General features: G+C 56.4%; 1 protein-coding gene across 1 annotated transcript; it reads left to right on the top strand.

Annotated features, from left to right (window-relative positions):
- Window positions 1-712: 712 nt before the first annotated feature.
- Window positions 713-12,327, top strand: ARHGEF19 (Rho guanine nucleotide exchange factor 19). Its single transcript, XM_012928996.2, has 15 exons — window positions 713-1,144; window positions 1,447-1,743; window positions 1,871-1,949; window positions 2,025-2,101; window positions 2,340-2,602; window positions 3,385-3,545; window positions 3,706-3,858; window positions 4,109-4,238; window positions 4,328-4,402; window positions 4,567-4,656; window positions 4,832-4,992; window positions 7,843-8,001; window positions 8,456-8,535; window positions 11,677-11,781; window positions 12,090-12,327. Exons 1-15 carry the CDS (start codon window positions 727-729, stop codon window positions 12,245-12,247), a joined length of 2,406 nt encoding a protein of 801 aa, XP_012784450.2. The 5' UTR covers window positions 713-726; the 3' UTR covers window positions 12,248-12,327.
- Window positions 12,328-13,035: the final 708 nt, after the last annotated feature.

Here is a 13,035-nt window from a genome sequence, read left to right as displayed (position 1 = left end):
CATCTCTCTTCCCCTCTCTCAGAGGGCCCCATCTGACATGGGCGGTGGCCTGGCCTGTCTGTGTGTGACCCTCCCAGCCAGCCTGGCATGGGTGTGGGCACCACTCAGCAAGAAGGCCAGGATTGTGGGGAGGACCCAGGGGCCTGTGCCCTGGTGCGTGTGTGTCTGTGGGATGCGCTTATGTAAATGAACAGCAGTGTGAGAGAGCTGGGGTACGTGTCCACTTGTCTGAGGGGTCAGTGAGTGTGAGTGTGTGTGTAGTTGCGTGTCATGAATTCAAATTGTCTGTGTGTGTCTATGAAGGGGTATCCACATGTGTGTATATTGTATCTGGGAGGAAATGTGTGTGGATGTGCGCATGCTCTGACGACATATGGACGTGTGTGTTGGAGGACGGCAAGGCTGTGAACAGTACCAACTTGACCTTGAGAATGTGTGGGGCTGTGAGAAGCATGGCTTTTGGGACCTCCCCTCTCTCCCCTTTGACAAAACAGGGCTAAACACACCTTCAGCCGGGACTGCTGTGAGGGTGAAGTGACATAGCACGTGGGCAGCACTTGTCTGTCATCCAGTCTGTGCCAGTTGAGGATTACTTATCACTGTCTGATGGCACGTGAGGCTGTGCATGCACAGGTGCAGGTCCACGTATGTCCCCGGGCATCCCGCACGCAGGGGTCTCACACCTTCTTCCCCGCAGGTACAGGTGGGTGGCAGAGCAAAGGAGGCATGGACTGTGGGCCACCAGCTTCCCTCCAGTCCCACCTGGTCGGACCATCTGGCCCTGTCCGCCGCGCGGTGGCCGTGTGCCAGCAGGAGAGCCTGTCGTTTGCCGAGCTGCCCTCCCTGCAGCCGCCCAGCCCTGTGTGTCTGGAGCTCTTCCCTGTCGCCCCTGAGGAGCCACAGGCTCCCGATAGCTGCTGGTCCCTGGGGACCCCTGCCCTCCTCCCGGGACTTGGATGGCCACCAGTGTCCCCAAGAAGCCCAGAAGCTGAGCTCTCCTCTGGCAGGGGGATTCGGCCCAGCAGGGCTGGCAGCTGGCCACACTGGCCCAGTGCCCAGCCGCCAGCTCTGGAGGGACCCTGGCGTCCCCAACACGCACAGCCACAGCGTAGAGCCAGCCATGGCTCAGAGAAGAAGTCGGCCTGTGAGTCGCGAAAGGCTGGGCGTGCAGGGAGGGGGGGTCTGGGCACATCTTTCCAAATCCATGAAATCCCGCCATCCCCCCAAATCTGGGCAAGTGGTAGCGTTCAGAGAAGCTTAAGAGTTGACACATAGTGTCACAGCAACAGTATAGCTGTCCTGGGCACCCTGGCCCTTCACCCACTGCAGCTAGGCCCTGAGCAGTCTCTGCCCCTAGCGTGGACTCATTGCCCTGGGGAGCCACCCATCTCTCCCTCAGGCCTGTGCCCCACGGGACACTGAGACCACTGCCTCTCCTGGCTGCAGGGCGCAAGATGAGGGTGTACCAGGGGGAAGAGGTCCCTGGCAGCCCCGAGGCACACGCTGTCTTCCTGGAGGCCAGCCAGCCACTGCAGGAGCAAACCCTGGCCCGGAGCACTCAAGAGTCCAGGCCGTTGGAGCTGGCCGGGGCAACGCGTGCAGGACTTGAGGGTCCCGAACATCGGCGGCGCTTCTCCGCTTCGGAGCTCATGACGCGGCTGCATTCCTCTCTGCGCCTGGGCCGGAACTTGGCCGGTCGGGCACAGCCGGGCCTAGCTGCCGGCACTGCAGCAGCCCCGGAAGGTAGCACCCCAGAACTGGACGGCCCTGCGGGGGTTGGAGGGGGACCCCCCGAGGCTGGCCGCTGGTCAGCTGGGGTGTGGTGCCCCTCCCAACGCCCAGGGTCACTCTCAAGCTTTGTCCTCTCTAGCAAAAGCACCAGGAAGGGAGTCTGGTATGGATACCAAGGCAGATACCAGTGAGAACCCTGGCGGCTGGAGCGAGCCCAGGTAGCACCTGCCACCGGCGGGGTCGGGCCGAGGCAGCAGCGTACGGGTCAAGGATCCTGACACTGTCTTTCCTAGGCTGGCCGCGCAGGAAGATGTTCATCCGGGGTGCGGGAGTGCCCACGAGCGGCGCCAGTCCCGCTTCCTCCTGAACTGTATGTGAGAAGGGTCCCTAACGGAGGGGCTGGGGGGAGCTTGCGGGAAGGGCGGGAGTGGGCCAGGACGCATTTGGTGCTCTATTCAGCTTTCCGGAATGAATGAGTGAATGAATGAATGCATGTCGAAATGCGACCTGGTGCTGAGGCCAGGGAGCCGGGCTCCTGGGGGTATCGGGGAGCAGCCGAGGACGCCCCTCGGCCCGCCCCCCACGCTGCTTCCCACCCCTCTGCCCAGCCGTCCTCTACCAGGAATACAGCGACGTGGCCAGCGCGCGCGAGCTGCGGCGGCAGCAGCGCGAGGAGGAGGGCCCGGGGGACGAGGCCGAGGGCGCGGAGGAGGGGCCCGGGCCGCCACGGGCCAACCTCTCTCCGAGCAGCTCGTTCCGGGCGCAGCGCTCGACCCGCGGCTCCACCTTCTCGCTGTGGCAGGACATCCCCGACGTGCGCGGCAGCGGCGTCCTCGCCACGCTGAGCCTGCGTGACTGCAAACTGCAGGAGGTGAGCCCGGTGGGCGGGGCTTCGCAGGGGTGGGGCGGGGCCAAGAAGGGACGGTCCTGAGGCCTCGAGGGGACAAAGCCTCAGAAGGGGCAGGCCCGGGGCCCAGAGTGGGTGGAGCCTCAGAAAATACGGGGGCCCATAAAGGGCGGTCCTGGGTTCAGAGGGGGCGGGGCGCCACAAAGGTCGGGCCCGGAACCCAGAGGGGTGGGGCCTAATAAGGGTGCCCAATGGGGGCGGGGCACCAGTAGGGGCGGTTCTGGGCCCAGAAGGGTTGGACTCCAGAGGGGTGGAGCCTAATAAGAGGCGGGGCACCAAAAGGGGCGGTACCAGTGTCTAGAGGGGGCGGGACCTCAGAAGGGGCGGTTTAGGAGCCCGGAGGGGTGGAGCCTAATAAGGGGCGGAGCTCAGAAGAGGGGCCCAGAGAGGGCGGGGCCCCAGGAGGAGCGGTCCCGGACTTAGCTGAGGACAGGGCCCACCAGACTCAATGGTAGGCCGTGACAAGGTGGCGCTTCAACAGCCAGAGACAAGAACGAAGGAGAGGCTAGAAGACAGGGCGGAGCCCTCGGGAGCATACCTGCGTGGTGGTGGGAGCGGAGCTAATGTACCAGAGTACCGCGGTGGGCAGGCCCTCAGTGGGCGTGGCTGGGGCGGAGTCGAGGACCCCAGTTAGGTTTGCGCCTTAGTCCAAGCCTTAGGGGTGAGCTGTGTCCAAGGAAATGGTGCTCCGGGGATCCTGGGTGGACTGCCCCAGCTGACTCAACCCCGCATCCACTCTTCTTCAGGCCAAGTTCGAGCTCATTACGTCCGAGGCCTCGTACATCCATAGCCTGTCAGTGGCTGTGGACCACTTCCTAGGATCGGCTGAGCTGAATGAGTGTCTGGCGGCACAGGACAAGCAGTGGCTATTTTCCAAACTGCCTGAGGTCAAGAGTACTAGTGAGAGGTGAGGGAGTGGTCTGGCCTGGGGTGGGGTTGGAGTGGGGAATGGTGGGGGATAGGGATCAGACCCGTGTGTGTGTGTGTGTGTGTGTGTGTGTGTGTGTGTGTGTGGCGGGGCTCCCAGGCCTGGGGTTTCCAGCCCTCACTCTTTCCCGTTGCCTCAGGTTCCTGCAGGACCTGGAGCAGCGGCTGGAGGCCGATGTTGTGCGCTTCAGTGTGTGCGATGTCGTGTTGCAGCACAGCTCCGCCTTCCGGCGCGTCTACCTGCCCTACGTCACCAACCAGGCCTACCAGGAGCGCACCTACCAGCGCCTGCTGTAGGATGGGGAGCTCTGCCGGGGGGTGGGGAGGAGAAAGGATGAAGCCTGGGGCAGGTATAGATGCAGAGGATTAAGTGGGAAAAGGTGACTGGGAGGGGAGGTATTTCTAGAAGGGGCTCTGGGATCAGGAGGTGATGAGATCCGTTGCCTGGGGCAAGGAGGCTGTGCCCACGAGACACCTGAAGACCCAAAGGGGTGGAGCTCAGCCCCTGCCTCCCGTAACTCCAGATGCTTCCTCATGCTCCAGCCTGGAGAACCCCAAGTTCCCCAGCATCCTGGCTCGCCTGGAGGAGTCCCCTGTGTGCCAGCGGCTGCCCCTCACCTCCTTCCTCATCCTGCCCTTTCAGAGAATTACCCGCCTCAAGATGCTGGTGGAGGTACCCAATGGGCATGGAGCAGCGGTGGGTGGTGGGGAATGCCTGGGCAAGGGCTCTGCCTGCCTCACTGGCCAGACCTCCCCCACCAGAACATCCTGAAGCGGACAGCACAAGGCTCTGAAGAGGAGGATATGGCCACCAAGGCCTTCAATGCACTCAAGGAGGTGAGCCAGTGGAGCCCAACAGAAGCCTGCAGCTGTCCAAACTTCACTCCTGGGCAGGGCAGGGCCCTGGGAGTGGGGTTGGGGGGTTGACGTGGGAGGGTAGGGGGAGGGTGGGAGTGGGGGAATGGCAGGTGACTTCCCCTGCCCCTGGTCTCCGTCCACAGCTGGTACAGGAGTGCAACGCGAGTGTGCAGTCCATGAAGAGGACCGAGGAGCTCATCCACCTGAGCAAGAAGATCCACTTTGAGGGCAAGGTGCGGCCCACAGTGGGTGGGACCGGGTCCAAGGTGTGGTCCCACAGCAGGTCTCCTGCATCCACCTACCCCTGGGGGTTCCAGGCCAGTCTTCCACTGCCCACCCATTGCCCTCTGCCTGGTGCCCTGGGTCTGAGCTGTCCTCCTCTCCCCTCTACCTTCTCTGTCCACCCAGATCTTCCCGCTGATCTCTCAGGCTCGCTGGCTGGTCCGGCATGGAGAGCTGGTGGAGCTGGCACCGCTGCCCGCAGTGCCCCCTGCCAAGCTGAAGCTATCCAGCAAGGCTGTCTACCTGCACCTCTTCAACGACTGTCTGCTGCTGTCACGGCGGAAGGAGTAAGTTGGGCCAGCATGGGGTGGGGTGGCAGGCTGCTTAAATCTGGACTCATAGGTCATTCTGCTACTGGGCCTGGCAGTCCCAGCTTGTGTCAGGCTAAGCTCCTAAAATCAAAGCATAGGTACAAGGCAGGCCTATCCTGCAGACATGAGGGTCAGAGGCTGGACCGCACACAGAAAGCTTGAAGCAGAGTTTCAGTCCAGAGCCCGTAGTCCCAGCTCCGCCCGGAGTCAGAAGGAGGAGAGTCAGCATCTGCCCTGTGCCAGGCTTGCCATGGAGGTTAGGCCCTTTAATCTTCCCCTTGCCTCCCTGGGAAGTAGGTGCTCCTAGTGTTCTCAAGCTCTCACAGTGAGAGAGTGGAGACAGCAGGAGGCCCAGGCATTTGGGCACCATCCTGCCCTGTCGCTCTGGGTGAAATGTTACAGGCTGGTTGGGAGAAGGCTTCTGGCTGTCCATTTGCTGAACTGCACCTCTAGTCCAGAATGCCTGCTGGCTGTATAATGGCTGTCGGCTTACAGGAACTCTCAGAACAGTGAGAACGCATGAGATGTTCCTGATCATATTGTCAAGTTTGCCTTGGGGGATGTGTCATGGTGCAGCAGGTTAACCTGCCACCACTGATGTGCCATATCAGAGAGTCAGTTTGAGTCCTAGCTGCTCCACTTCCAATCTAGCTCCCTGCTAATGCACCTGGAAAAACAGTGGACGGTGGCCAGAGTGTTTGAATTCCTAAAACCCACATGGGAGAGTCAGATCAAGTTCCAGGCTTATGTCTTCAACCTGGCCCAACCCTGGCTATTGTAGCTATCTGGGGAATAAACTAGCAGATGGAGAGCTCTTCTCTCTCTTCTTCTTGCTGTCACTTTGCCTTTCAAATCAATTAATTAATTTTTTAAAAAACGAGAAGAAAGGGCCCGGCGGCGTGGCCTAGCGGCTAAAGTCCTCACCTTGAACGCCCCAGGATCCCATATGGGCGCCGGTTCTAATCCCGGCAGCTCCACTTCCCATCCAGCTCCCTGCTTGTGGCCTGGGAAAGCAGTTGAGGACGGCCCAATGCATTGGGACCCTGCACCCGTGTGGGAGATCCGGAAGAGGTTCCTGGTTCCTAGCTTCGGATCGGCGCACACCGGCTGTTGCGGCTCACTTGGGGAGTGAAACATCGGACAGAAGATCTTCCTCTCTGTCTCTCCTCTCTGTATATCTGACTTTGTAATAAAATAAATAAATCTTTAAAAAAAAAACGAGAAGAAAGAGATATCTTCCATCCACTGGAAGCATAATGTTCCATCCACTTGGACTCCCCAGTGGCCACAATAGCAGGAGCTGGGCTCGTCAAAAGCCTGAAGTTTCTTCCCCATGTGGGTGTGGGAGTTCAAGGACTTGAGCCTTTCCACACTGCTTTTCCAGATTAGATTGGAAGTGGGGTAGCCAGGACTTCAACCAGCACCTAAATGGAATAATGAGGCTGCAGACAAAGGTTTAAGCTACTACACCGCAGCACCAGCTTCCATTTATTTTTTAAGGTTTGTTTACTGGGGCCAACAATGTGGTGCAGTGGGCTAGGTTGCTACCTGTCATGCCTGTATCCCATCCCCAGTTTGAGTCCTGGCTGCTTCACTTTCTATTCAGCTCTCTAGGAAGGCTGTAGAGGATGACCTAAGTACTTGAAAGGCAGAGAGAATGAGAAACAGAGAGTGATATCTTTCATCTCTTGGTTCACTCCCCCAAATGCCCTCAACAATCAGGAATGGTCCACGCCAAATCAAGAATGGTCCACGCCAAAATCGGGAGACAGGGAACTCCATCCGTGTCTCCCCTGTGGATGACAGGAATCGAGTAGTTGAGCCGTCCGTCACCTGCTGCCTTCTCAGGAGCACCAGCAGGAAGCTGGACCAGAAGCAGAGGAGCAGGGACTGGAACGGGCACTCCGACAGGAGAGGCCCCTGCTGTAGTGCTACCCACATCCTCCAGGATTAGCGGACCAGTGCTGTAATGTAGCTACCACCTGTGACTGGCATTTCATAAGGGCACTGGCTGCCCCACTTTGGATTCAGCTTCCTGCTAATGTGCCTGGAAAAGCAGCAGAGGATGGCCCAAGGCTCCTGGAAGAAGTTTCTGGTTCCTAGCTTCAGATCGACTCAGCTTCAGCCATTGTGGCCATCTGGGGAGTGAACTAGTAGATAGAAGATTTTTTTCCCTCTCTCTCTGTAACTGTACCTCAAACAATAGATAAATCTTTTTTTAAAAAAGGCAAACAGGGCCCGGCGGCATGGCCTAGCGGCTAAAGTCCTCCCCTTGAACGCCCCGGGATCCCATATGGGCGCCGGTTCTAATCCCGGCAGCTCCACTTCCCATCCAGCTCCCTGCTTGTGGCCTGGGAAAGCAGTGGAGGACAGCCCAAAGCTTTGGGACCCTGCACCTGCGTGGGAGACCTGGAAGAGGTTCCTGGTTCCTGGTCCCGGCATTGGATTGGCGCACACTGGCCCGTTGCGGCTCACTTGGGGAGTGAATCATCGGATGGAAGATCTTCCTCTCTGTCTCTGCTCCTCTCTGTATATCCGGCTTTCCAATAATAATAAATTTTTTTTTAAAAAAGAAGGCAAACAGGAGCTTGGGTGGGTACCTGGGTGTCAGGGATTGGGCTCCATCCCTCCCTGCTCCCTCGGCAGGTGCACCTTCCAGTTCTTGCAAAGACCTGGCTGGCTTCCCAGGAGGCTGTACCCTGCTTGGCTACATTTCCCCAAGGAGGCTGCTGGAGAGGTCAACAAGCAGAATTAACTTTCTCCCAAGGGTGGGCACTGGGAGGCAAGGCCCAGGCCAAGCTAATGCCCCCTACCCTGGTTCTCTAGGCTGGGCAAGTTTGCCGTGTTCGTCCACGCCAGGATGGCTGAACTGCAGGTGAGGGACTTGAGCCTGAAGTTGCAGGGCATCCCAGGCCACGTGTTCCTCCTCCAGCTCCTGCACGGGCAGCATGCCAAGCACCAGTTCCTGCTGAGGGCCCGGACAGAGTGAGTGGGCCCAGGCCCGGGGATGAAGGATGCTGCCAGACAGGCACCAGGTCCAGGGGCACTATCTTTGACCTTGTTCCCCAGTGTGTAAATTCCTCTCAACATGGACAGTCCACAGGGCTGAGTAGAGGGCAGTGCCCGCAGGTGGCAGGCCATCCCTCCCTAACTCCTTGTAGAGCACTTCCCTGCTCCTTCTGTGACTTTAGCATGTGGCAGAGGTGGGAGTTGGGGAAAGCTGGCACCTAGGGGCTTTTGTGCCCTTCCTAATGCTCAGACTAAGAAGAATGTGGGTTTGGATGGGCACCAGCTGGGGCAGGCACAACTGGGTCCTGGGTTAGACCATGACTGGGTCCTGGATCTGGGCTTCACACCCAGTTTGCCCAGTCCTAGTTGTGGCACCCTGCTCTAGGTGCCTACACTTTACACTGTATGACAACCTGGCCTGACCTTCTAGGAGTGAGAAGCAGCGGTGGATCTCAGCTCTGTGCCCCTCAAGCCCCCAGGAGGACCAGCAGGTCATCAGTGAGGGACAAGGTAACAGCACCCAACTCCTGCCCCCACCCACCCCAGACCACACCGCTCTGCCTTCTTCCAAACTCAAGTCACTGGCTGGGGCGGAGGGAAAGAGGGGTAAGGTGGCCTGGCCTGGCCAGTTAGTGGTTCTGAAGACCATGGGAGCTGGGCAGCCCCCAGGCTGGAGAGTTCAAAGGTATTTAGAAAACTGGTTTTGAGAGGTGGGTGAGTGGCCCAGGTTCATCCTGCAAGGGGAGTGGCAGAAGTGGGGGTGGAGGTGAGCTCCAGTCTCAGCCTCCCTGATGGAGCAGAGAATTGGAGGAGCCAGAGTGGAAGCCGGGACTGGGGATGGGAGTGGGAGGAGGGATCTGCTCAGCTGGATGGAGTCTTCTGGAAGACATGCAGGTGACTAGGGGACCTTGGGACCAGTGGGCAGTAAGGGGGCTCCCACAGTGCCTGGCAGGCAAGTTGGGGTTGAGCACTGGGCCGTGAATGGGAAGTAAAGGAGCTCATTCCACAAGGCCTGCAGGTCCTGGGCCCTGGAGCTGGCGACTGAATTTGCACTGATTTTTTTTTCACTCTCTGGACAACCCTATTAAGTAGACTCCTTCAGTTTTCATGTCTGAGAGCACTGAGACTCAGCGAGGTTAAGTCCCCAAGATTGTGGTCCATAGACAGCAGAGCTGGGAGGCAACCCCCGTCTCGCCCTCCGCTGTGTTTTTGATGCTACCAGCCCAAAGGTCACGGGGTGGAGCTGAGAGCCTGGAACGGGGTAGAATCTCTGGGTAGGGTGGATCTTCTGTCCACTGGCTCACTCCCCAAATTCCTGCATCAGCCGGGGTTGGGCTGGGCCAAAGCAGAGAGCCTACAACTCAGTCCAGGTCTTCCATGTGAGTGGCAAGGATTGAGGTATTTCAGCTGCCGCTGCTGCCTTTTGAGGTGTGTATTAACCAGAAGCTGGAGTTGGAAGCAAAGGTGGGATGCAAGTCTAGCCACTCTGACGGTGGATGTGGGCATCCCAAGTGGGGTTTGAGGTGTGTGTGTGTGTGTGTGTGTGCGTGTTTTAAGATTTATGTATTTATTTTATTGGAAAGACAGGGTTACATAGAGAGACAGAAAGTTTTCATCCACTGGTTTACTCCCAAAATGGCTACAATAGCCAGAGCTGGGCCCATCCAAAGCCAGGAGCCAGGAGTTTTTTCTAGGTCTTCCACATGGGTGCAGGGGCCCAAGGACTTGGGCCATCCTTGGCTGGTTTCTCAGGTTATTAGCAGGGAGCAGGACTGGAAGTAGAGTGGCTGGGACTAGAACCGGTGCCCATATGGGATGCCAGCACCACAGGTGAAGGCTCAACCTACTGTGCTGTGGCACCAACTCCTAGTGATGTCTTTTAGGATATGTGTCACTGAAACCAGTACATAGGGGTGGATTTTTTTTTTTTAATAAAGCAAACATTTATTAAACTATAATAAAAACATTCGATCAAATTACAAAACCTGAGCAAGAAAAACAAACGGCACATGCTTAACTGTAGTTGACATTCAAATAAAATTTACATTCCCAAAATATTATACAGTAATTAGAAAATACCAGCCAAAGTAATATTAGGATACTTTTACGTGCGATCTCAACAAATTTGAACAGAAGCAAATTTTAACAAAGGTAAATTTTACAGTGAAACATAGCAGTAGATTAAGGATCTTAACATGTTTATTTTACTGCTATTTGACACTATGATACAAAAATAAGAGGATTTACTTGACATTTTTAATAAATATCTCATGGGCTGTTGAGTGCCTTACTGGTGAAAAGATTTAACTGGCTAATCTCATCAATCCATTTTGTACATTTAGTAAGCATCATCTCTGCCCTACATAACTCTTAATGCAATTCACAGCACACAAATTGTTATCAAATTAAATACATAATCAACTCGGACTTCTCAACAACAAGGAAATTAGTAAACCATCAAATGGACTGTTTACCATACACTTTCCTCATAACTAAATAACACAAAAAAAATCAAAATAATATTTGTCATCACTCTAAACTATTGCCAGCAACTGACGGAAACTGCCAATTTGCCATATTCATGTTCACAACATGCTAAATATACTCTGCTGTTCCTTCATCCATGAAATGCCAACATGCCTAGAACAGAGAATTTTCACCATCTCTTGCCGTGGGACCTGACTTGCAGCAATCTATATTTAGGTCAGAACTCCATGGGCACTTGATGAACTCTACCTTTCCATGTTGGCTTTCTTATATGAGAGAGAATATATGGTATTTATTCTCAAAACCAGGCGGTCCCAACTAGAAACTATTATGCTCAGCGAAATGAGTCAATCACAAAAGAATAAATACCATATATTCTCTCTCATATAAGGGGTGGATTTTTTTAACCACTGTGCCAAATGCCTGCCCCTCTTGGGATTTTTATTTTATTTCATGTTTTGGATTTTTTTGTTTGTTTACTTGTTTATTTGAAAGGCAGAGTTACAGAGAGAGAGAGAAATCTTCGAACTGCTAGCTCACTCCCCAGTGGGATGGTTGAGATATGTGATGGTTGGAGCTGGGCCAGACAGGAGCTGCTTCCAGGTTTCCCATGAGGTGTAGGGGCCCAAGCACTTGGGCCATCCTTCCCAGGGGTATTAGCAGGGAGCTGGGCGGGAACGGGATCAGCCGGGATTCAAAGTAGCATTCACATGGGATGGCACCTTTACCCCACTCTGCCACAATGCCACTCCCCTGGAGGGTTTTAAACGGGGGAATGGTGTGGTTTGAATCCCAGTTAGGAAAGAGGAGTGGAGATATAGTGTCAGTGGGTGGTGGGGGCCGATTTATGAAGAAGGGGTCGTTACAGTTTGGTGTAAAGGTGTTGGGGGGAGTTCCAGGTAAGATCTGGAAGTCAAATCTAGTGTCTGGCTGAGCTGGGGAGCGGAGATTGGCACTGAAGCCCATGGTGGGGTGAAGAGGAGAGCAGAGGGGCCAGGCCAGGCAGCGGTGCCAATACCTTGCCCAGGGTGAGGGTGGGGAGGCACTGCAGTGAGGGTAGGGCAGAGGAAAACAGTGGCAGCCACCCTCCCCACTTGCTCATCCTGCCCTGCTCTACCCCAAACCCCACCCTGGGATGACCCTGACCTTCCCCTGGACTGTCAGACAGCCCCCAGGTTCAGTGCGTCAGGACGTACAAGGCGTTGCAGCCGGACGAGCTGACTTTGGAGAAAACAGACATCCTAGCAGTGAAGACTCGGACCAGTGATGGTGAGAGGGACTTTTTGGGAGGGCCTCTCTGGGGGCACAGGTGGGCAAGAGGCAGCTCGACGGCTGAAACATTATAGGGGAAGGCCAAACATAACAGGCGGGCATTAAGTTAGACCAAAGGAGGGACTTCCCTGCTTGCCAAGGTGTAGGATTGAGATGTCGGGACACATGGATCAGAGAGTCCTTCCTGGAACTGGAAGACACAAGGATGGTGAACTTGGGCCCCACCGCAGGCTGGCCCCAGGGCTGAGATGATGCCACACAGGCCTGGAAGCCACTGACACTACCCTGGGCCTGTGTGTCTCCAGGCTGGCTACAGGGGATCCGCCTGGCAGATGGCGAGAAGGGGTGGGTGCCCCAGGCCTACGTGGAAGAGATCAGCAGCCTCAATGCACGCCTGCGGAACCTCCGGGAGCATAAGCGGTTCACGAACACCACCAGCAAGCAAGGGGAGCACCCCGTGTGACAGGCGGCAGGTGGGGACGCAAGGGACCTGCTGGGTCTCTGTCCCAGGCTGCTGCTGCCTCTGGCCTTCTGTGCTATATCCCCAGCCTTGAGGGCACAGGCTGGCCACAGTATCTGGGAGCCTTCCTGTGGTCAGGAACCACACAGTCCTCACCACAAGGCCAAGGGCGGTTCCTTCCTCTGGCTTGAGGGCCACAGCAGGTGGCTGCGGCTGCGTGGCAAGCCCAGGGAGAGGGGTGCTCTCACAGCGGTCTGGCTCGGGGGACACTGCAGGTGCGGTGGCCGCTGTGTTCATCCGGCTCTTTTCTCCTGCGACCCCATCCAAACCTGGTGAGGAGCAGGTGCCGTGATATAACGCCTTTACTCAGTCTGTGAACCCGAAGCTGCCCTGACTCTGATCCTGACCCTGAGTCCTAACTGAAGACCAGGAGGATCTTGTCTCCTGGAGGACTTTCTGGTCCCCTAATTCACCTGCTAACATGGGAGAGTAGCAGGAGACCCGAGGGGGCTGCACTCTGTCCCCTGGTTCTCGCTGCAAGCTACCAGTGTCAGATTGAATGACTCATCTATTAAAGAAGTTATTGGCTCCTATGTTTGTCTCACCTGACTTGTGCAGCCGTGACCACAGGCTGGGTGACCTCAGCACCAGAAATCTAGGGGTGGGCATTTGGCACGGGGGTTAAGTTGCCCCAAGCACCAGTATGAGTCCCAGCTGCTCCATTTAGGATCTAGCTCTCGGTTCACACAGCTGGGAAGACAGCAGATGATGGCTCAAGTGCCTGGGTCAGT

The sequence above is a fragment of the Ochotona princeps genome, chromosome 2 (genome assembly GCF_030435755.1).
Source record: "Ochotona princeps isolate mOchPri1 chromosome 2, mOchPri1.hap1, whole genome shotgun sequence".
Classification (NCBI taxonomy): domain Eukaryota; kingdom Metazoa; phylum Chordata; class Mammalia; order Lagomorpha; family Ochotonidae; genus Ochotona; species Ochotona princeps.
This window is presented reverse-complemented; position numbering and strand designations above follow the sequence as displayed.

Excerpts from the sequence above, each read along its gene's own strand:
- ARHGEF19 (XM_012928996.2), top strand. The coding sequence starts at position 727 with ATGGACTGTGGGCCACCAGCTTCCCTCCAGTCCCACCTGGTCGGACCA. Across the intron at positions 4,239-4,327 it reads GCCTCAAGATGCTGGTGGAG|AACATCCTGAAGCGGACAGC; the intron begins GTACCCAATGGG and ends CTCCCCCACCAG. Across the intron at positions 8,536-11,676 it reads GGTCATCAGTGAGGGACAAG|ACAGCCCCCAGGTTCAGTGC; the intron begins GTAACAGCACCC and ends CTGGACTGTCAG.